The sequence below is a fragment of the Acyrthosiphon pisum genome, chromosome A2 (assembly GCF_005508785.2).
Source record: "Acyrthosiphon pisum isolate AL4f chromosome A2, pea_aphid_22Mar2018_4r6ur, whole genome shotgun sequence".
NCBI lineage: Eukaryota > Metazoa > Arthropoda > Insecta > Hemiptera > Aphididae > Acyrthosiphon > Acyrthosiphon pisum.
The window spans coordinates 79,342,768-79,368,509 of record NC_042495.1 but is presented as its reverse complement, the minus strand read 5'-3'; the positions used below and the strand labels follow the sequence as shown (position 1 = coordinate 79,368,509).

General features: G+C 29.1%; 2 protein-coding genes across 6 annotated transcripts; one reads left to right on the top strand and one right to left on the bottom strand.

The window, feature by feature from the left end:
- Positions 1-14,115: 14,115 nt before the first annotated feature.
- On the bottom strand, positions 14,116-18,991 carry LOC100165029 (protein DJ-1-like). 5 transcript variants are annotated; one of them, NM_001293476.1, is given in 7 exon segments: positions 14,116-14,399; positions 16,305-16,383; positions 16,386-16,424; positions 16,527-16,596; positions 17,563-17,718; positions 18,527-18,707; positions 18,853-18,928. In NM_001293476.1, coding segments are annotated over 5 exon segments (387 nt in total). In that variant the 5' UTR covers positions 18,617-18,707; positions 18,853-18,928; the 3' UTR covers positions 14,116-14,399; positions 16,305-16,351.
- A 465-nt stretch (positions 18,992-19,456) lies between these two features.
- On the top strand, positions 19,457-25,409 carry LOC100167046 (probable phosphoglycerate kinase). Its single transcript, XM_001944275.5, has 7 exons — positions 19,457-19,753; positions 21,893-22,096; positions 22,527-22,871; positions 23,489-23,627; positions 23,699-23,955; positions 24,421-24,620; positions 25,048-25,409. The coding sequence occupies exons 1-7, from the start codon at positions 19,692-19,694 to the stop codon at positions 25,086-25,088; spliced, it is 1,248 nt and encodes a 415-aa protein (XP_001944310.1). The 5' UTR covers positions 19,457-19,691; the 3' UTR covers positions 25,089-25,409.
- The last annotated feature ends 333 nt before the right edge of the window (positions 25,410-25,742 follow it).

Sequence of the window (25,742 nt, the reverse complement as noted above, 5' to 3'; positions counted from 1 at the left end):
TTGTGGTTACTATAGGTATCAACAATTCTGCCCCCCTGCCAACAAAGTCTGAGCACGCATAATATAGTATGCTCGATTGTACGCGAATTTATTTATGATGATATTCTGCGTATATATAACTATAATGTATTATATTAAATTCGATATACAACGCACTGCAGTATATTAATTCCCGAGATTGCAGTTATAACGTGCAGCGGAGGGAGTCATAGGTGTGGTTTCTCGGTGCAGGTTTCTAAATTTGTTTTTTCTTATATATACACATATTATATATGTACGTGTACATAAAGGGAATGAAATATTTTTTTCCCGTAGAGATCCAATCGGTGTACCTACCTATCGTATATAGTGTACTGCAGCGGACACGCACGCGAGTCGACTCGGCAAAGTAAGTGTAGAGGTAGTATATCTATACAGAAACATATAATAATATAATATATATGGCTACACAATATTATAATATAAGTATACGTTTTAAACGCGTTACGATATATATTGTTGTATTTATACTGCAAGTAGGTACAGGTATACTCGTATATGGTATATAATACATAATATTATATAGGCATATATATATAGCGCTTATTTAGGTACGTGTAGCCTTTCGGGACGGACCATACAACAAAACATATCTAACCAGTACCTTACCAGCTGGTGGCTAAATTATATTACATAGGTACCCTGACCACGTTACAACATAATATACCTATATAGGTTTAGAGCGCGGGCGGCGGCATGCGTGTGAACGGCGCTCGTGTACAATATAATAATATTATATCGTCGGCGTGCAGCCGTGTTGTGTATTATAATAATAATAATATTATTATTAGGAGGAGCGTTGGCTACCAATGCGATGGTTGCGCAGGAGGCGGAGCACCACCTTCCGGTCTCGCTGCGGATCGGGCGCGGGCGGTGGTGGCGGCGGCGGCGGGTAGTCGGCGTCCGTGGGAAAGCTTTCCGGCGGAAAGTTCATTGCCGGTCACACGACGAAGCGCGAGCCCCGCGGCTCCGGAGGCTAGACGTGTCACGACAGAGCCACTGCAGCTGACGCCGCCGCCGCGTACAAGACGTATCATATCGGCCGTCGTCGTGCGTACGTCGTCATCGTTGCTATTATTATTTTTCATATTAATTATTATTATGCATAATATATTATTATGTAGTTGCGGGTTACCGGCGCATTGCGCAGTTTATTTTGTTGGCGTCTCGCGTGAAGATAAATTAGTATGTGGCACGCTGCGTTATATACAATATACCGGATGATCCATTTAACGTAGTAACACACTATCATTATTTCAAAAACGATCAACGTTAAAATTTTAAGTCATTAAAAAACAAAATATATATTTTATATGTTTTATTATAGTTATCGTTTTTTAAATATTTTTGATAATTTTTTTAGTGACAACATTTTTTAGTCCACTCAGTGGCGTATATAGGGGTGAGGCCCCATGGTCTAGGACCCATAGTGAAATTACAGGTTGAATTCAAACATAATAGTACACCACATATATTGTGCATGTTGCTTTATGTATATATTATACTAAATAGGTAACCATATCCCGTGGCCCGTACGTACTTTTGATGCCATACCTAAGGTTTTTGTTTTTTTTCATAGTCTATATTATGAATTATGAAAATTTGAATTTAGATTGTATACTTGCTGATAAGTGATAATTATCAATAATGCTAAAGCGTTATCTTTACATACATTACGTCGATTGTGCGTTCTATTTTTTAGAAATTGATTTCCATTTATTGTTGTATTTGCACTGTTTACAGGAATCTTTCAATATATATAGATTGATTAAAAACGTTTTGGAGGTGTTAACAAGAAAATATTAGATTATCAGGACTTAATTTTTGATGATTCATCGTAATATAAAATTGTCAATCTTATATTTTTTTTTGTATTTCAATATTTATTAAACGATCTGTAATTATGTATGTACAATAAGTATAAGTGATAATGTTAGTATTTTATGATTCGTGGTCTTGAGGAAAGAATCTATCCATTGATAGAACTTCGTGGTGGGGGGAAATGATTCCTAAAATATATGAGAAATTAATTTTACATAACATTTATAATATCAATATATATAAAAAAAGGAGACAAAAATGTATAACAATTCATCAATCGAGAGCGGCAGGTCCGATTTGGCTCAAATTTTTTTTAAGATGTTCGTAACTGCCATGAGAAGGTTTTTACGAAATAAAATTTTAGGAAAATCCACCGGAAATGTAGGAAATCTCAAATCTATACGTCAAAAATACAACAGTGGCGCAACAGTGCACTATATTATACTGGTTGCTATTGGTTAATCGGGCATGTTTGTTGATTTCATATAATATAAAAATGAACCGCAGAATGTGTTGCTAAGCGCAATAATTCTACTGTACGTGAGTTGTAACTGAACTCTTCCTAAATAGTAAATGGTTTGACCGATTTGAATGAATTTTTTTTGTATGCGTTTGCGTTTATTCATCTGATTTTAGTACGGTTAGGTTAGGATTTTGTATTAATTGATTATATCAATCCACCATATGCAGAATATGACAAACTTGGTATAACTTTGATACTTTAGAGTTAAATCATACACTAACGTACATACAGCACGAGGTCCGTGATCTACCGCAGGTATAGATTGCCTACCTGATAATGTACTGCTGCGAATCAGAATTTTTATTCCGGGCAACGGAAAAGTTAAGATTAATTTTGAAACCATACACCGAATATTAAATAACGAATTGAACAAAGTTTGAGTCACATATAGTTGGTACACTTAATGGGCAACGAAGTGCACGGGTTCAGCTAGTTATAATAATAAATATTTATAAAATACAATTGCGAAGTCTCCATTTCTATTGTTTATGTTATAATTATAACCACTTTGGCACTTGGCTCCCTAAAAAATGTCTAGTTAAAGCTATGTTAGTGCTTGACCAGTGGTAAATTGGCCCATATCTAATGAAAGTAATTTATATACACGCCACTGACTCCACTTAAATTCTAAACTTTAAATACTAATAAGTTATAACTAATAAATTACTTGTTTGACCAAAATTAGGTTTATTTAGATTTTAGATCAAAATATTCCGAATAATATTCTGCTTCAGAATATGAAACAAATGTTGTCATTCAAAAGAGTAAAAAATATAAATTATCTCCAACAATTTTGTTTTGTAACGATGACTTAAAATTATGTAGGTACAAGAAATATTTTCAAAAACGTTTATTTTCTGAAATAATGTCGCGTTAAATAGACCAGTTGACAACCCTGTATACAGTATACATTATATTATAAGTAGGTATCTACTATATTATATTATGTAGGTACACAAATTACCACGAGGTAGTTATAATATCTCAGTCGTTATTTTATTATGTTATATTGTGCCATAAGTATTCTTATATTGTTACATTAATCTATTTATATGTAAATAAACCTTGTATGCTATACAAGTGTATAATAATATTCGAATCATATATAAATGTACCTTAGTATACCTATATCTACAATGTGATATTGTAACGTGGAATACTGAGTAATACTCAAATACACAATACATGTTGAAATATATAAACTGATTAGGTACCCCATGTATTATGACTGCAGTTGGATTCGAGAAGTTTGAGACTTGAGAATCTGTAAGTGAAAAACTGTGTTCGACTTATCGCGCTATTGTGCATATTATATTTTATAATATGTACATAGTACATACTACATACCAATTACCATATACCATATACTTAATGGCTTCGATCGCACGGAATAACTGATAGTATTTTGTATCGGTGCAGTTTAATATAGTTGTGGACCAAGTATGAAGATATGACCATTCGAGTTACGGACGTGACCTAAATAAAGTGACATATTGCGAATTGCAAGAACAAAAGTATTTTCCTTTATTGTTTTTTTTTTCAGGACTTAGCGGACAAACCACTAATCCGACAATTCGAGTGCGTACTTAAATAATTGTACTTTATTAATTATTGATAGGTTTAATTTAAAATATTACTATTTTACAAAATATAAGTCGTAAACTCGTAACGTTAGAAAATAATTTAACATATTCGTAAAAATAATTGTGTGGCAAAAATGTTTGAAAACACAATATAGTTATTTTAGTATTTTACCACTCAGAAAATAGTAGATTTCAAACACAAACAATAAAATAATACTGACACCAGCATATTATTGATTTAAGGTACGTATTATTAAGGTAAAACAGTGTCACTATAATATAAGCGGTCCTCCCAATAGAATTTGTAGTTGATTGATGGGCACTTATATTTTACCCAACGTATTGTATTTTGTCTGTAGTAAATACCTATAAAGATATCCGGACATTTCGTCAAAATCGACTATCAATTAAATGTTGAGTAGGTCACGGCACCAATTTATTTTCAGATAATAGATTATCAGTAATTGATCGAGTTAATTTTTTTACAAGGTGATGTTTATGTGGTCAATTTTAAAAGTTGAAATATTATTTATTTTTTTTCATTCTCTATTGTATTATTTAACACAATATATTTAATTTAATTCTTGGCCTAGCCCGCTCTCTGTATTAAATAAATAAATAAGTAGAAGTTGAAAGTTCTAAAATTGATTTTATATACAGGGCGATTCACGAAGTATGTCAATCCACTTTTTCATTTGATTAGGTTTACTGTTATTCAAAATCTGATTTATCAAATTTTTAAATATACTTATTGGTACTTAAGGACAATATTTTCAAATTTTTGAGATTTTTGATAGGCACTAGGTACTTATATAATGTGAAGATACAAACTTTTGTTTTTTAAATGAGAAACCTCCTTTTCTACTGTAAATAAATTATTTGGTGGATAATTTTTCTGAATATTTTGACATATCAGAATTAAAATTCGTACGATTAGTTTTTGAGTTATAACTTTGTATAGAAAGGATAATTTATAATATTATGTTCATGATATTGGCTATGGTGGTTTGAAAATATTGTAGTGATTAATATATTACCTAATTATTAATCTATTTGCATCATTAATAATTTGTAAAAATGGACCAAGTATAATATATATAGGTACTATACCATGGCTATTATACATTTTTGTTAGTTAGTCTAGTGTCAGAGATATTTTTGTAAAACTATTTTTTAGTATCCTTAGTATACAAATAACTGAGAATTTTATTTGTTTGAAATTTGAATAAGGTACCTAGGTCAACATTTTCAAAAAATTAGTCATTAAAAATGTACAGTAAAAAGGTGGGAGGGGGGTGATTCTCATTTGAAAAACAAAAGTTTATATCACCCCCGGACATTCCAAAGCAGTACAAAAAATTCAAGAATTTGAAAAAGCGATCTTTGAATATATTTAAAAATTTAAAAAATCAGAATTTGAATAGTTTCTCTGTTAGCCCATATGTATTCAGTAGAGTCGCTAAATCGGTCTTCTCTAGTCCAGTTAATTCGGACAATAAATTATTTATGTTATGTAGAGTGTAAACTGAAAAAGTAATGTTTATTAATTATTACATTTTATATAAAATACCTTATCCACATAAATCTCGTTTATTCTGGATTTTTGATAATACGGATAGAGTCCGGTCCCATCAAGTCTAGATCAAGCAGACTCCACGCTGTATGTCTGTATATATAAGTTATATTTAAAACTGAATACAAATAAACTAAGTAGGTATGAAGTTGGTACTATAAAAAGGTCACATTATTGATTATTGGAATATTTCACACGTACCTACATAAACATGATAATATAATATGAAAGGGAAAACGCAAAGATAATCATTAATAACAAACTACGCGAACAAAACGATTCCTTGTTGTAGTTTCCTACTGTGAGGGATCGACGTGGGTTGTGTAAAAATGATTATAGTCCAGCAAATTGACAATACAAGTCTAGACGTGAGTTTATATATATATGTATAAAATAGGTTAGGTATTCGCCGTACATAATGCGTGTAATATGATGTATTAATAATTCTGCGGTGTACAAGCGTAAAATTCGAGTACCCGTGCATATATGTATATATATATCACTTAGATTCGACAGATGGGACTCTTCGGCACAATAACTGATGAATGGCCGCAATACCGTCTTAGGTGGCTTCAAGTTTGTTACAATCCGCACAACCCATTTGTAAAAACTGCGTCAAAAAAGAATAATAAAAAAAGCGTACGATTCCGTCCAACAAAACCATATACCCAGAAATTTAGTCTTGACCTACAGCAGCAGCAGCAGAAATGTAGCATAATATAATCGGTCAACCGAGATTCCACCACGCTGCGTATTCCCACGGATGTCGACTGCAAATAATACAAATGTAATAATATTATATATACCTAACACATAATAGCATACTTTTGTGTTGTTCTTTTTCGCTACTTGTGTGCATTATTGACTGCTGTAGTTCCGTTTTCATAAATACCATATTATAGTACTAATGGATCGAAAATCTTTTGTATTTCAAACGGATAATATACTTATACTAAATATAAGCTATCCCGAATATTATATTATAATATTTATATATTAAATATTGTCAAGCATTTGATTTACCAAGCGGTAAATACCAATATTAGGTATACAGTACTACAGCCATACAGATAAGTGTCTCGAACTGTGTGGTGTATGGGGTTATATACAAAGCAGCAGCTGTCACTAGAATAAGGGGGGTGCCAAAATATTACAAGAAAAATTATAAAATATAAAATTATTACTTATTTAGACAAATTAACTAAAATGTATTATAAGACGTTATTATTAAATGTCTTTTAAATGCGTGTGTCATAATAATACCATAATAATATGTATAGTCTATAATACTATAATTAATATATTTACAAATTAACCTGTGTAATATTTTGTATACTGCACGGTATAAAATACATGGGTACTAATACAGTTATTTATTTGACTATGACACGATGTATAACTGTATAAGTGCATCAAGTAATTTATTCTAGTACCGCAAAAATAACTCTAATAGAAAAAATAACTCCGGAAAATTAGACCCATATGAAATTTTGCAAAATCATAATAAATGGATAGGTGTAATGGATGTATTGCATTTGAATTGAATGATAGACAATTAAAAAAATATGTAATTATTATAATAGTGTAATGTAATGTATAATGTAGTTTTTGTTATGCTTGCCATTTCCCCTATAGCAAATTTTTATCTGACAATCTGTATATTTAATATATATATTATATATTATACTAGCTGATCCCGTGCAATTCGTTGCCCGTTAAATGTACCAACTCTATACGACTCGAACTTTGTACAATTCGTTATTTAATATTCGGTGTATGGTGTTCAAAATGTATCTTAACATTTTCGTATGTTAAATTCAAATTTAAAAATAAAAATGTTGCCGATAAATTAAGCAAGTTAAGAATAAGATTGAGTGTGCTAAATTCCCGGTTTCTAAAGGCGTATTTAAAATACAGCACAATAATTCCATATTATATTATGTTAAATTTAAATAAAATTTGGTAATACCTTTATGTTTTGGTACTTATTTGTTTAATATTGGCTAGAATGAATATATTATAACCGTGGTAAATATCTTATATCCATAATATGTAGTTATATATAGGTAGGTACCTATATACACAAAATTGGTTTTCACCCTGGGCCTTGCAAATCCTAAGTAGGCCCTGCAAATGGGTCACTGTAATGGATGGTGTTAAATTTGAATTCAATGATATGATATCATTGTATAAGAAAAACGATTCTGAGCGAAAACAGTCTGTCAGCCTATGATATTACTAAGAATATTTGGTGATATTATTGTAAATAAAGTAATTTACGTTAAACCTTGTTATACATTTTCTATCCTTAGCTATAAAAGTTGAACATCTTATAAATTTTCAACCACAAAATAATTATTAAATAATATATTTGATAAATTTCCGCAAAATTTGAGTTAAATGCTTACAAAAAAATTGTGCTTATGTACTTTTAATATTTTAACTACTATTGTAACAATATATCAGGAGCCTTGCATTCAAATTTCACGATTTTTCACCCAACAGATAAAATTTAATTGATATTTATATAAAAGAAAAAAACACTAAAAAAATTTAAAACTGATAATGTCCGTTAATAACTCAAAAAGAGTCATATTATTTTCAAAATTGTATGGTGTATAGAAAATTCTAATATAAATATTCAGTGAAATTTTCAAGTAATAACAGTCATTCGTTTTTGAATTATTACAAAATAAGAAAATCGGTACATGAGACACTGAGTGATAATATCAAATGTTGTAAAAATATGAATTTTAAACGCTCATAAAAATTTAATTTGATTTGCTTGTAGGCATTTTTTTTTTTTTTTTTGATAAAAGTAGACAAACTTATGAGGAATCTTGTATTTTTTATGAATTCTCAACTCAAAATAATTTTCTAATTTTCGTAATTTTTCCGTATTTTGTCAAGATTTGAACTTTAAATGCTTGTAAATAAAAACTGTGATTAAGGATTTTTCATATTTTTCAAATATCGTTGCAACAATATAGTAGGAGCCTTGAATTCAATTATCAAGCTTTTTTACCCAACGAATAAAGTTTTATTGATTTCATAGAAAAAAGTCTAATAAAATTGGGAACAGAAAATGTTCCTAAACAGTTCAAAACAAATCAAAATATTTTGAAAATGTTATCATATTGTTGACCCAGGACGCAAAAAGTGTAAATACGGTCCTGTATACCCATCGTGGTATACTATCCGCTCGGCGTAACGGCGACGACAATAAACCATCAACGTGGTATATCATTAGAGCGCATGCGAGTTATGACACCCTCTCTTAATTTTACGCTCGTGTTTATAAACACTTTGTATAATAATATATTTGGATAAGCTCGCCTCCGGTGATGTAGCAGTGAGTACAATAATATGATATAATATTATTTGCGTGCGGTATAGGCTTGTAGCCTATCAATAACTATATTGCATAATATTATAAAATTACGCGTTTGGTATAATAATTTGTGCCCTAACTTCTATGTACGTTTATATTATCTAAGAGCTGCTACTATAAATGTGGTTGCTCTCCTCTATCGTGTGTCCTTAAGTGTATTATATTTGTTTCTGTTCGTTATTCATCTAATTTATCTATAATACTACTATTATTATTAGTTACAAGTATATAATATAAGATTGTAAATAATAGATATTCTTTTAAATTAAAAATAAAACAATTTATATGTATATATTAATAGTATACTACTAAAGTGCTTGAATTGCCGAAGACATTATAATACATTACATTATTTATATAAATGGTAAAAAAAGGTGGAGGGAATGTCTCCTGAACGTAAATAAGTATAGGATTACACCTACCCTTTTACTAGAAATATAGGGGATTATATAGGATCTAATTTTTTAATGCTTTATAATACCTACGTGGCTACGTCACTTTATTATTTTCGCTAAACGGTTATAGATACTTACGCGCAAAATATTGTATACAATATGAAACATATGTATCATGGTACATGGTTCATGGTACATGAATACATTTATACATCCATAGATATAATGATAATATAACTATATAGGTATATTGTCTCTTTTTGAGTTATTTATTGACATTTTAAATTTTCGACTTTTTTTCTGTTGATAAATAAATTTTCACTTGGTTAAAAATTCAATACAAGGTTTTAGGTTCTTCATATTTTATTTTAGATTCTGAGCGGAGAGATGAATGTATTATACATTTCACATACAATGATGTGTGTTTTTTTTATTTTTTTATTTTGGTATCTGGTAAAACTGCTTCAATTTTCAACAACAGTATCTTGTTCGATGGGAAAGTGAATCTAGTAGGTATATTCGGGAGGACAAAATTTAAAATTCCCAAAAATTTTCAAAAGCACTGGGAAAAACAACATTAAAATTAAATTAAAACATTAAAAACGGGAGCGTGTAAAGGGTGTGTAGGAATTAAATACGAATTGATCCATATTTTACGTAGGTAAGACGTCACTCATTATTTCAGAAAACAATAACGTTTTCGCAAACATCTATTTCATGCAATTTTAATTCGTTTTAAAACAACATTTTTGGATTTTGTTTTATTTTTTTATCGTTATCAATATTTTTAAGTTGTTTACTCTTTTAAATAAATTACAACATGCATTTTTAATTTCATATTTTCTAACGTAATATTATTGGTTTATTCTAAGTATTCGATACCTATATAATAATCCAATTTTGGACAAGTAGCTTATTACCATTTACCTAGTTCCTAGAGAGGGGAGGGGGCAAAGACTGCAGTGACGTTTAAAAGCCTCTCACAAAACCTTACGTATAATCTATATTTGGCGGTCTATGTCGGGAACACCGCAACAAAACATTCGCCTGACTCTACAATGTGCGACGTCTAGGTCGGGCCGCAATTACTGACGTGTCCGTATTGCTGCAGCATCTCCACATCCACCTCGGCTAACCATGTCCTGTAAACCACCAGTCGTCTCGTGGTCCAGCGTATTTGTCGATCCACTTTCCTACTCGGCATCACCAATTAACACGTTTCCGTGTTCGTTATCAAACTTCATTGCTGGGCGTCGGAATCGACCGGCTTAACAGGTGGTAAAGTCGACGAGACGGGTAACAGTAACTCGATGTCACTAGCTCCTACAGCAGTAGGTGTCATTTATCCGCTGTTAGTCGATTCAGCCGACGGTGAATCCGTCAAAACTTGCATTTCCGCGGAAGCGACGGACGGGATCGCTTCTGGTGGATCGCCCACGGAATTTGTTTCAAATGTCATGTTGGGCACCGATTTGATAGCCTTTGAGCTTGCAAACCCATGATATCGTTGCATTTCACAGTTATCAGACGATTTTTCCGAATCCCGGAGATCACCAAATACTTGCGCCATTAAAGCGGTTGTGGACTGATGGGACTCGCCAGCGTAAATTGGCAGCAACGACATGTTAGGCAACGATGTGTATAACTTGTGCAGCTTCAAACTGGTGACAACACTCTCTTCCAATCCTTTAGGCCGATTTTCCTGGAGGTAAAAACCTGTGTTGGTAGTTTTTCGCGTGGCATTAAATAACTATTGAAAAAAATCGAAAGATGATTTTTCTAAAGTATACCATCTTGAAATCGAAGCACTCCTTCTGACAAAATAAAAAAAAAATAATAAACATCATTGTAAAACCACTAGGTAGCTTTCTCGCACCGCTTAGAATTTAAAACTATTTTGTATTACAAGTATGCGCGGGGGAAGTGAAACTTCTTTCGCAGTTGATCGTATATGATTTGTGTGTAACAAAACCTTAAATCACATATTAATTGTACTTATTCAGTGTGTGTATACAGTGGTGCCGATCTATATTTCATGTTATGGGCAAAAATATTTGGTGTTACTGTGTAAGACCCGCCTACTTAAAAAATGTATAGCTACTCTCGAATAGTGCATTATAATCGCGATATAGGTACTGCCTGTTGACCTACAATATAGGTACTCATCAGTGCTGTTGCCAGGGGGTGGGCACTGGGGGCACGTCCCCCCCCCCGAAATTTTTTTAGCTTGTTTTATATTATATTATATGTTTGATAAAAATTAAAAGTTAAGGCTGTCGAAGTAAACCATTTTGAAGGGGTCGGATTTAGAAAATATAAATATTGTACATCCATCGTTAGTACTACTATATCTAATGTGTGTAGTGACTGATAATTAGTGTGTGCGAGTTCCCCGAACGCTTTATGTAATTTAAGATAAACGACGACTATGATTCTTGAACCCCAGTAAAGTACATACGCGCAGTCACGTCACTATATTTTATGATAAAAAAATGTTCAACTTACGCATGTGCCACAAAACTCCCGAAAAGTGGAAGACAAATTCACCCAGTACCAAAAGTCCTTTTGACTATTTTAATTTTGAAAACCTATATTTGAATTCCTTAATCTCTTTTCTAGATTATGTAGGAAATGGATTTATGATCATTGATCTGTAGTATTGTTTAATTAGTATTATATTACCAGAGTAATATTTTTTTTTTCAAAATTCACTTTTACTCTTGAATTGCTAAAAAAAAATCGCTTCCAACAAAACACACAAAAAGCGGAGAAATTGTTATGCTTTTTTTCGAAATTAAAATTGGATTTCTGGAAGTATATTTTTTTCCGCTTATTGATCTAATTGCACGAAAAAACTACCAGCTTTCAACAGCCCTAATATAGTCTTGTATTTTTATTTTTTGTTAATAAATGTTAATAATATTCTAACCAAACATGGAATGTTTTGTTTACAACACTTTTTGATATAATGATAATAATATTGATGAATACATTAACCTATGGTTTATAATAATATTAATACATTGTTATATTAAATGTAGCCAATGTAGGTACCATACTTGTTAACATAAATATAATATAGGTGCCTAGTCATAAAACGAGTACCTAGTAGATACACTTTATGAACAAAGAGGTCATAATTAGATATTCTTGCAATTCAAAGGCTAGAGAAAAAAAATTAAGTGCCCCCCCCCAACATTTTTTTCTGGCTACGGCACTGATACTCATATTATTGTTGCCTATTCTTTACACTTACCATTATTGTTAAATTATGATGGTATTTAAATATTAAATACCACTAAAGACTGATTACTTATTATCACTCACCCACCCACCTGACCCAACCGTACCTAAATAGTATTGGGGAATTTTCCCCAGTTGATACCCGTGTTTAACGCCACTGTCACAACATTTTTTCCATAAATAATTATGTACATAATGTCCCTACTCAATTATGTAATTTATTAAAAAAGAAAATAATTATTACTATGACCATTATTATTCCATACCTATAATTAACACAATTCATCGCAGATACCTATGTCAATATTATGCTATTTAATGCGGATACATTGCAATTAGTTGTTTTGTTAAAAATAAAATTATTTTATTATAAATTTTAAATGGGTACTAACATTATTATGTATATACGGACATACGGCGGGTACCTACGATACATTATAATGTATTATAATAACAATAATAATACATCGATGGACCTGAATAATATATTAATGCCTCTGCATTTAACCATGTACCCACCTTACTCTTGTATTATACGTTTACCGCTATACATATTATAGTCCGAGACACGAAAACTGGCCCGTGACCCCCGCAACCCATGAACCCATGGACCTTATACTAAAAGAAAAAGACTGGCCTTAACAATATAAATATAATATAAAATATCCACAGCCCAAACTGATAAACTATCACCTCGCCGCTCAGAATTGTTATTACCTACTCATTATTATATCATCGAATTCAAATTTAATACCATCCATTATACAGTGACCCACTTGTAACATACTGTACAGCAGAGCGACATCCACTTATACCCACCTTTTTTTTTACTTTACTTTATAATATATCTAACAGTTATTAGGTAATGTAAATTTTAATATACAACTTGAGCTATAACATTTGTTTTGCCTTAATCCTATTTGAATATAAGAATTGTGGGTGTTTGTAACTTGGGGATTCGATAGTAATTTATTGTCGATGAGTGTTGTCAAAAAAAATATCTGTTATTTAGAGTTTATTAAATCGTTTTTTCAATCAGATCAGTTAAAACTCGGAATAACGTACGTTATTACTTATGAAGTTATGAATATTTTTGTCAGTTATTATTGAGTAAAATAATTCAATATAAAAATAAAAAAAAATAAAAAATAAAATAAATATTCTGAAACGGCCGCTGGGTGGATTATGCCGGAAAAATAAAATATTTTGATTTCATTTGACGTCGGATCTCAGATGTATTTGACTAAATTGTTCAGAAGTAATCGGACACCACAATAATTATATTAAAAAAATTCAACATCTTCAAATATAAATAATAAATATTGAAAAACTACTTAAAAAGACTGAAATGGGTAGAGCATACATGGAGAAAACAGGGATCGGCCGATAAGGACACTAATTGAAAATTGCAATCTGACAATAAAGCAAACCCTGGGAAGACTTTACTCTGGATGTTAATTCAAAAAATATAATTATTGTTGGCAATTTATTGTGACCAAACTAACAAATAAATATAATTGAATTTGATTATAAAAAAATTCAGTCAATTTATAAGTGGATCAAAGTTTATTTCATTAAAAATCAACTTAATATAAACAGTAAATTTGTACAATATTGAATATGGGAAAAAGGCTTTTTTCTAAATTCTGTTAAGACTTCTGAGTTGTATTTTCTTCTTGTTTTGCAGATTTCAGATGAACGATCATATTTTAAAGAGGGTAGAGAATGCCTTTAGCAACTTTAACTTTTTCTTCATTACCAAGCAATACTTCTACTAGAGCTAATCCAAATTCAACAGCTGTAGCAGGTCCACGACTGGTCACCAGATTTCCTTAAAAAAATTAAATTGTTAAAAATGATTTATAAATACAAAACATAACATCAAATATCAAATATATTGTACAATAATAAAATACCTAATAATATTCAATATTTTAGTAAGGACATTTATTTTGTTGCAAATGCACAGTAATAATCAACACTCAATCGAGATAACAATTTAATTAACTATTCAAAACTATTGATGAATGGCATAGAGATACTATATACCTATACATTTTATAATGTTTCTTTCTGTAACATGTCTTAAAATATATATAAAGGGCTTTTTAAGAAGGGGCAAAGCCAAAACTACATGTAATTTTTAAAATAAAAATCACTTTCTAAGAAACAAGATCACACCTCATATTATAAATCGGTTTTAATAATTTATTTTTTTATCTGAAAGAGGTTAGTGTTGTTGTCTGAAAGTTGAAGTCCTCCCAAAATTTTAAGAAAATTTTAAATTATTCAATTATTCTATAAATTCAATTATAATTATAATCAATAATAATTTTCATGTAGTATACTGATCTGTAAAACTACCTCTATATGGTTTTATAATATTTTATTATCACCTCTTCCATAAAGAAAATTCCTGAGTATGTCACTAAAAGAGAAACACTTTATTCAGGTGTATGGGAATCACATTTATAAATTTACTTTATATAGAGCCAGAAAAATACATTTCAAAATAATCAACAATTTGAGATTAATAAGCTAATTATATCTTCTAAAAATAAGAATCTAATGCAATCTATATAAATTATTCATTTACAAATAAAAGAAAATTTACTGAAATCTAATTATTTCACGTTGTGTGAAGTTTTCCTGTGAGGAAGTTTTTTTACTAAAAACAAAATGCATTGGATCAGACACCTTAAAGGATGTTTTTTCCTATACCGATCAAAAGTAGTTTTAACTAATAATTTATCAAATATATAGCTAAATAATAACCAGTCCTGTAAAGAATACTTTTAAAAAGTACTTCAGTAAATACTCAAATAAATTTTTTTTTAAAGTATTTAAGATACTACTCAAATACTTTTGGTTTTTAAAGTGGGTTTCTAATTATCGTAATATAAACACATAGGTAGTAGGTAATCTAATAGTTATCTAATAGTTTTAAAGGGAATATTGTTATTCAATAACTTTTTTTAGAAATCTAGTTTTCACAAACCTTTGGGCTTCGGCTAACACAGAAATACAGAATATTAAATAAAACTATTATTCTATTATTGTAGTTGACAATAATATTTTTTCAACCAATTATTTCGAATAAAAATAAAATGTTCGAAATAAAAAACCAAAGTATTCAATACCAAAAAGTATTTAAAATACCATTCAAAATACTTCATACTGAAAGTATTTAAAAAGTTATTCAATACTTAAAAAAGTATTTGAATACTTTTACTTAATTACTTGCAGGACTGATAATAACAATAGGTCGTACTAGTCATAGAGAGTATTAATTAATACCTAGTTATTGATACATTTTCAGGGAAGTATTCATAATTTTTAAAAATTTAATGTTTTGAAAATTAAAACAATTATCACATTTGTATTTTTACAACAATATTGGAAATTTTATAGATTAAAAAATAATTTGATAACAGTATTACGAAGTTAAAAATTATAACAGCACTTCTCATTTTTGTAACAACTAAGAAATTAAGACTAAGCAACTATCTGGTATATTCCTATGATAGTTGATAAAGATTTGGCCATTGATTGTGTTTAAAGCATTATGTTGTATGAGAATATCAAAAATTTGAAACCAAAAATTTTTTTCTTACTTTAGTTTGGCGAATAAATGATAATTTATTAAAAATAATTCACTATTAAAATTATATTTTTTATGAGAGGGCTGGCATTAAACTAAACAATTATAAGGCTGAATGAAGTATTTTAATTTTACCATCAACTACTGTACTATCTTCTTTGTATTGGTAAAAACCCTCAATGTCACTCTTCACAGTTGGATAAGAAGTCAATGATTTTCCTTTAGCAATTCCATGTTTGAATAACACAAATGGGGCTGTAAATATTATGGTTATTACTTATTAGTAATTTATTATACACAAATGATAATATGTACAGAAGTATCAAATATAATTTTAAGCATTTTTTAGACCCTTACCAGCACAAATGGCAGCTATGACTTTACCACATTTTTCATGTTCAAGCAAAATTTGTCCAACTACATCAGCCTGAAAATATAAAATGTATATTAATAAAAATGTTTTGGAATACACAACACTGAGTAAGACTACAGAGATACAAATTTCCTTGATGCTTATATTATGAACTATAATATAGAAAATGTCTATGAAATAAAGATAGAAATAGTCTTTTTCAAGTCCCTATACTTGTAATTTTAATATTAAAACCACTTAGGAAATATGATTAAGAAAGAGAACCATTTTTAAGAGATTAGGATTTAGGCAATATTCTATATCCATCATGAATTATGTGTGACCGTGTGTGTAGTTACTGATCATTAGTGTTCTTGTATTCCCCAAACGCTTTATGTAATTAAAGATAAACTTACTGCTAAAATTCTTGAAAATCAGTAACAGTAACATACATCTACATATGCGCAGTCGCACATCTCTAAGTTTTGCGATCAAAAAAGTTTCAACATGAGTAACAAAAAAAGGAAGAAAAATTCACCTAGTACCAAAAGCCCAATATTTTAATTTTGATAACATATTTGAATTCCTTATTCTATTTTATAGGTTATTTAGGAAAAGGATTTTCAATTCTTTTGTATTGTTTAATTAGTATAGTAGTACCAACTAAATTTTCTTTTTTTTTCAAAATTCATCTTTACTTTAGTGTTATAAGAAAAAAAAAAAAAAAAATCAAAAATCAATTTTCTATATAATCTAGAAAAAAGAATAAATAATTAAAATATATTTTCAAAATTAAAATCAAGGTTTTTGGTACTGGGTAAATTTCTCTCCTGCTAATTGGTCTAAATGCACGAAAAAATGACCTGCCTTTATGCTTTAACTGTCTTTTAGTATCGTAATATAACGTACATTTAAAGATAGTAAATATTTCTACAGTACAATTATTTGCGTTAACTAGTGTTGCCCCAGTTATTTTTTTTAATAAGAATTAATATTTTAATTAGATTAAAACCACAAGAAAAATATAAACTAAAAACTTACTGAAGATAAAACCTTGTGCGATGGTCCACCGGGTATAACAACAGCATCAAATTTGTTATTTTTTACATCTTTTAACTTTGCATCAGTTTTAATCAGTAGATTCGATTTAGTCTTAACATATTCAGAATCAGCTAAATCAGCAATTGTAACAGTCACCTTTATAACAAGAAAAATATATAATACATAAGACAACTGAAAAATATATTAAAAAAAGATTATATTATGTTGTATTATTGGTTTCCATGACCAAGTTCCATTGTCCAAAATAATTAAATTGTAAATTTATGTAATACTAGCTGAGTAACCTAACTTGGCCCGTGTGCAATTTTTTTTTGGGATAAATCCTGTATAGTATATACGCTATAATATGCTATATAGGTATATATAAGTTTGAGTGTACCTCGGTTCACAGACAAATATGTGTCAGTATACCTATTACCTAGCTAGATGGGCAACTGGAAGTCGCAAATTTAGCACTTCGCAAGTCATAATTTTCAGACAATTTCGATGATTTTTTTTAGTAATTATGTTTTTAACAGTATAAAATTGTTTAAGGCTTTGTCAAACAGAACGCGCATTAAAACGGTAAATGGATCATCGGCATGGTGCTTTCACACGCGTAAATAACGGGATGTTGTAACAAATTATAGAATCACGCGATGTTATAATAACGATTTCTGTTTGACAGAGCCTTTATAAATACAGTTTGTGGGGGGAGGGGGGCGGCCTTTAGGCCCCCTGTGGCTAGGCAATGATGTCAGTCAGTCAGGACAAGTTATTTTATAACTTTATACATATTAATGCTTCATAGAACCAACCTATATATAAATTTAAAAACAAAAAATTTTAAATTCTTCAAAATAGCTATTAATTACAAATTGTTCATTTGTTCATTCACAAATTAAAAATAAAATAAATAATTTTTATAACTAGCGAACATTTTAAATTATTTAAAGAATATTACATTAGCACGGCGTAGGATGTCCACAGGTGCCACTAATTCAAGCTCTTCGCTGCCTTCTGCTACAATGAATAAAGCAGTTTTTGTGGCCATTTCTATGCAAGTATTTGAGGAGTATTTTGAATTGAAAAAATTGTTCCGTTGGACTTCGAGCGCAAATAAAGGTTTGTGAAATTTGATTGAGCTGTAAACAGAACAATATGACTTAACAAATACGAGCAGTTTATGGAGCATCTGAAAACTCTATAATTAATTAATGAAACAAACAGATAAAATCTGAAATACTCAGAAAAAGTCAATGCAATAATTTATACTTGAGGGTTATTTACGGTAATATGGTGTTAATGGCTGTAATGCTGTACCGCTCAGTGCTCACTGCTCAACTTACTGCTGTAGTGCTGTCATAGAGTATTACTCTATGAGTGCTGTCGATGAACTTTCAAATTTCAATTCGATTTGTTATCTATGGGCACCCATCATACCTACTGCCATCTATTGGTGATTTAATTTTAGATCATTTCTGACTTCTGAGTCTGGATTTCTAATCGTTTGTCTTTAAAGTTTAAATCATAGACCATAGTAACTAATTTAAATCTGAGTCATTTTTAACAATATTATAAAATACTTGATTTGATTTGATTAAAGTTTAAGAAAAGTTAAGTAGTTAAAATATTAAATAATTACGATGTGTAAGCACAATCGATTTTAGCACTCAGTGCTATCGGGCGTATCGTAGACGAACTATCGATATTACTACTGGACAACCGGTAGAAAATAGAAATAACTCAATAACAGACTATTTGAAAGTAATATCAATATTGATATTCGAGTGTTCGGCCGTTCGAGAAAGGTTTTGTAAAAAACAAAAAAACATTCGATTTACCTACTTCCTCGTAGGAATTTATTCTGTTGCGTTAGGTACGAAGACGAGTAATTCGCGATTGTCCGTCACGGTTTGTCAAGGGCAAATGATAAGAAAAATAAATCGATTATAAGCTTTCATCCCGTTTAGAATTTAGATTTAGCCGACAGCAGTTGAGTACTTTTCAATCTACTTCATTTGTTGACTTCACTTACTTGTTGTCTCTTTACTCGCCTTTCGAGTACCTCGTTTGCTCGCATTCAACATTTTTCACTCATAATTGGATCGTTTCTCATACAACTAACAATGGCACTTAACAAATTAAGCATCAAGAGTTTAGAAGTCGCAAACAAACGAGTTTTGATCAGGTAAATATAATTTGTTAGGTATATCCAATATCTATGTAGGTAGGTACTTGTTCGTTGATGTTGAAAACAAGTCAACTTTTGGAGTCATAGTCTGAAACCATGCCTTATGCCTGATATTATCGAGTTTTGATATGAAAGGTCAAATACCTAATACCCATCTATTATATTATTTCTTGTAGTTTGTCATTATTTATTTGAAATTAGAATCCTTTTTAATTCTGTTTGTTTTTGGATGTCGCTCTCTCTAACTTAAACAGATGGGAGGCTACTTAAAAAAAATATTCAATAATATAACATTATAATTAAATTATTATTTATTTCTCATAAGGCTATTAAATATTAGTGATGAAAATTAAAAACAGTATACCAGCATAGGTCGAAGTCTGGTCTAGGTAACCTTACCGTATAAATATATAACTTAACCAAATATGGATGTAACATACTAATGTTTATCTACCCCCAAATTATAACTGTTAATACTTATTAAATACCTACCTAGCTAATCCACATCTATTAAAATAATTTCCAGTAGACGGTATTTTTAGCTTTTAGCAACAATAATTATTCCAAAAATTTTATTTGTTATCGGTATAGTTAATTTTTATTTTAAGATTTATCTTTGTGGTATGGTATCCAATCTTCCTCAATATAGCTTGATTTAGTATTTTTATTTCTAACTTATTTTTGATAATGTGAACATTTGTTGAATAATAATTATTGTATCAAGTAATTTACCTAAATATTTATTAAAAAAATAAAAAAATAAAAGAATTCTAAATATAATATAAACAACTTAAAGGTTGTTGTTATTTTTTATGTTATAGAATTTAATAAAATACTGAAAAAACTGAAATTGTTTATTCTGTGTTTTAAAAATGGGTATAGCTAAGCATGAGGTTGTTTCTAGAAATCATGTAATCAAATTTTGATTAAACCAAATTTTGCAAACTTATTTGCAAATAGTTTTGTTTTATTTATAATAAGGTGCATTATTCTGTAGGTACCTAATTTATAATAATTACCTATAATTGTTTAGTTTCAAACATTTAGAACTAATAACTATTCATTACTGTGTAAACATTTTATGCAAGTAGTCACTAATTAGTGTTTTAAAAAAAATATCACCAGTTTATATTCATAATAAATTCAAAGTACCAATATCAAGGCCACATTCCAATATTATAAAATATTGTAAATTTCAATCAAATTATATATTTAAATCTGTCAATACTTAAATAATCATACAAAATTGTTAAATTAATTTTTTTGGAAATGATTCAAATTCTCTAACTTATATTTGCAATTAGTGATTTGTTAATCAATTTAGGGCCGTTCTTACAATGTCTGGTTAAGGTTAACCGACACTTAACCGGCTGAATTCTGCCACTAATAAAATCTGTTATCAGTCGATTAGCGTTAATCGATACTTTACCAGATATTGTAAGAACGACCCTTAATAACATAAACAAACCATGAAAGTGGTTTCACATGTAGCAAATGTACGTAAGAAATGAATTGTGTTTATTTTTAAGCGAATTCATCATGTTTATGTAGCAAACATTCATTACATATGGATCCACCTTTAATGTTCATTGATTTGGTATATTAGTTATGTAGGTTACATAGTGAAATGTAACTAATTGGTTATCTTAATTCCTTAAGGCTTAAATATACAATAAATATAATCATTAAGTAAAAAATCACCAAAAAATAATTAGGTTAGTATTCAGAGGATGCCACACCCATATGTATTGTCTAAGTCTTACAAACATACCAAATTTGTGTTCAGCAGTGGGCAATTCCAATATAAGAGTGAATTGACATATGATCAAACTTAAAACTAAGAACATTATCTGTGTTTTTCATGGTTTTTTTTACAATATTTAAATCTTTAAGCAAGTATTTTAAAAATATCATAAAAAAATACAAATAATGTTCTTACCTTTAAGCTTGATAATATGTCAATTCATTCTATTAAAAGGTAATTAGTTATCACACAAAATTGAAACCTCTTAACTTAAATTTGTTATGCTGTACATTTGTAAGACTGAAACATCACATAGGTACCTATAATTTATAGTTTTTAAGGCTTTTTATGGATTATACCTAGTAATAATAATTTTTATTTTATAATTTCAGAGTTGATTTTAATGTTCCGTTAAAAGATGGAAAAATAACCAACAACCAACGTATTGTTGCTGCATTAGACAGCATCAATTATGTCCTTGAAAATGGTGCTAAATCTTTAGTTCTCATGTCCCATCTTGGACGTCCAGATGGGTTACCAAATTCAAAGTATTCTATGAAACCAGTTGCCGAGGAGCTCCAGAAACTCCTTAATAAGTAAACCATTGTCTTTATTTTATTATAGTGTTTTTTTAAAACAAATATCTACCAATATTGAAAATAAGCTATAAAGTCAATATATTTTATTTAACTATCATTTCTATAAAATGGTTAAATACTCAAAATAAAATAATTAAACTTTTAAACAATATATTATAATATAACATATATAACATAATACGGGTATATACCTAGATTACTTAGATAAATATAAATATGAGATATATTAGTTATAAGTTATGACTTATAATAAATCCTTATAAAATTGTGTTGTCTTTAACTCTTCATTTTCCTTCATTCCTTATAGAAACAAATCCTTATCCTCAATTATGAAAGATTGTTTTGATCAAATAAATGAAAGTAAAAAGTAAATAATTATTTATTGATTATATTTTTAAATAACTACACATTATACGTATTATTTTAGGAATGTTACATTTTTGGCTGACTGTGTTGGACCAGAAGTAGAAAAAGCTTGTGCAGATCCAGCTCCTGGTTCAATATTTCTTTTAGAGAATCTTCGATTCCATATTGAAGAAGAAGGAAAAGGTGTAAATGCTGCTGGGGAAAAAACTAAGGCCGACAAAGAAGATGTGAAAAAATTCAGAGAGTCATTACAGAAATTAGGAGATGTGTATGTCAATGATGCTTTTGGTACTGCACACAGAGCTCATAGCTCTATGATGGGTGAAGGTTTTGAAAAGCGTGCTGCCGGAATTTTGTTGAACAAAGAGCTCACTTATTTCGCTAAGGCTTTGGATAATCCTGAAAGGTATTAAATTAAATTTTTCTTCCCCGCCACCAAAATATAATTTTAAATTAAATGAATGTAAATAGATGTGCATGTACTGATCTAAATAATTGTATTGTAAAACTATTTACCATTCGATACAAAATATTTGCAAACAAACTTATCATTTAATCAAATCAATTTTAATAGGTTTTCATAATTATTAATTTATGTAATATTAAATCATAATATATTATGTTAACATCATGTAGATATACAGAGTAGGTTATGGTAATTTTTCAATAGATATGTATTTTATTATTATAACTTAATTTTAAAATTGAAAATAATTTGGTACTATGTTATTATTTAAATTTTTATATTTTTCACATAACCTAACGGTTTTAATGTTTTTATTTTGATTCTCGTTTATTATACATTATAAATAATGATATAAACACATTTGAGATGATAAATTTAGATTTACATATAAAAATAATTTGTTTGATAATTTTAAAATACCTCAAATAATAAATTAAAAAGTATATTGATATTATTACTTATTGTTAATATTGATTTTAGACTTAAATGTAGTTTAATGGACAAATTAAATTGTTTGATGTAATTTATAATAAAATTAATTTATATCTTTGTTATAGGCCTTTCTTAGCTATCTTGGGAGGAGCTAAAGTTGCTGATAAGATTCAACTTATTGAAAATCTTTTAGATAAAGTTGATGAAATGATTATTGGAGGAGGTATGGCTTATACTTTCTTGAAAGAGTCGAAGGGCATGAAAGTAAGTTAAATAAATAATACAAATTAAGTATTAAAGATATCTTATAATGATAATCAAAAAATGTATTTTAGATTGGGGATTCTTTATTTGATGAAGCTGGAGCAAAAATTGTTGGAAAATTATTAGAAAAAGCTACTGCTCGCAATGTTAAAATTCACTTGCCAGTTGATTTTGTCACTGCTGATAAATTTGATGAAAATGCTAATACTAGCTCGGCAACTGTTGAAGAAGGAGTTCCTGATGGTTGGATGGGTTTGGACTGCGGACCAGAATCTAGGAAATTATTTTCTGAACCAATTGCTCGTGCTAAGGTCATTGTATGGAATGGGTAAGGAATTAACGATTTAGTAAAAAGCACGGTTTAAGATATACTTGTTACACAACTCCTATATTAAATTGCTTATAACACATGGACCGTTCAATATGTTTTGCGATAATGCACAGAACAATGTAATAAGGCTCCCCGTAGAATTAGATTGTGGTGAACCCTAGCGGCCAACTCTTGAATAGGCCATGGCTTAATATGATTAATGTTTCAAAAATATCCCACGAGGAGCGCTCATTAGTTCTTCATTCTATGATAACAAAATTATGAGAGGGTCCATTTATTTTATAGAGTTGTGCAACCAGTATATCTACAACCGTGGTAAAAAATTACATTTTAAGTTAACAAACTGATTAATAATTATTTAAATTTTTGCATATGCGATATGCATTTAATAAAAAATATAATAATGAACATCAATTTTTGTACAAGAATATAATATATATATAAATTAATTTTTTTTAATAGGCCTGCTGGTGTTTTTGAGTTTGATAAATTTGCTTATGGCACTAAAGCCTTAATGGATGATGTTGTTAAGGCAACTAAAAATGGAACTGTCACTATAATTGGTGGGGGTGATACTGCTACATGTGCAGCTAAATGGGGTACAGAGAGTCAAATAAGCCATGTGAGCACCGGTGGTGGTGCAAGTCTTGAACTACTTGAAGGTAAGTTTTGTTAAACATATTAAAAATATACAAAACTGGATATAATATGCCTATTTATATTTTTAAGTATTAAATTTAAATATTATTCTAAGTATGAAACACATAAGTCAAGTTTTACTTTTTTAATTTCTTATTCCAAGTAAAATAATTTTTTTGCGAATTTAGATGTATAAAAATGTAATTATTTATGAATATGAATTTAAAAGTATATACTATTATTCAAAAGAAAAAAATCATAAAAAAAAAGTTTTAAGTAGCTTTTCCATTAAAAATTGTTGTTTGTTATGATTTCAAATTATGTATTAAAAATATTTTCATAAACTTTAATGTTTTCCAAAATAATGAGTGTTTAAGGTTAACATAATAAAATTAAAGAAGAATTATACATATAATAATTTGATTCAAAATTTTTATTTTTTTTTTTTAGGAAAAGTCTTACCAGGAGTTGCAGCTTTGACTGATGCATAATTGTCTAAAATATACCTAGTGTGTTAAATATTTACAATACAATTTGTGGTTTATTTATTTTTATTTGTTATTTTATATTTTCCTTTAGTTGTCCAATTTATTATTGTGCGTGTAAATTTTAATTTTCAAAATTCAAATTATTCCTGTTTAATCTGTTATGTTATTCATTATTATTTACTTTTCATAGATTGAATATTTATTGTTTTGATACAATAAATACAAAAAATGTACCTAGTTATTTTATATGACTGCTAAATTGATTAGTTGATGAGTAAAAGGTTAGGTTAGTACCTACTTTAATAATAAACTATATACTACAAATTATTATTATTTCTATTTTATATTATACTTAATTCTATAGGACTATACAGTATTCAAGCAATAAAAGAATGGAACCTTGACACCTACTAGATCCGCTTCAAGTTTTTGGTTGTATCAGATCATGCAGTAATACAGCACACAAAATTGAAATAACATTAAAAATTTATCATTTTAAGTAAAACTAAAATAATATAAAAAAATCAATGTAATCATATAATTGAAATATCTTGCATATCAGGCAACACTATGGGTTTTCAAAAAAAAAATTGGTGATTTCATTCATATATATTGAATTATAAATTAGAATTTCCATTTTTTATTCCTTATAGTATT

Bases quoted from the DNA above. Each gene is read 5' to 3' on its own strand.
- LOC100167046 (XM_001944275.5), top strand. From the start codon at position 19,692: ATGGCACTTAACAAATTAAGCATCAAGAGTTTAGAAGTCGCAAACAAA. The intron at 23,956-24,420 runs GTAAGGAATTAA...TTTTTTTAATAG, and splicing joins AAGGTCATTGTATGGAATGG to GCCTGCTGGTGTTTTTGAGT. The intron at 24,621-25,047 runs GTAAGTTTTGTT...TTTTTTTTTTAG, and splicing joins AAGTCTTGAACTACTTGAAG to GAAAAGTCTTACCAGGAGTT.
- LOC100165029 (XM_016803327.1), bottom strand. The intron at 16,597-17,562 runs GTAAGTTTTTAG...TTATATTTTCAG, and splicing joins CGCACAAGGTTTTATCTTCA to GCTGATGTAGTTGGACAAAT. The intron at 16,425-16,526 runs GTAAGGGTCTAA...TAATATTTACAG, and splicing joins CATAGCTGCCATTTGTGCTG to CCCCATTTGTGTTATTCAAA.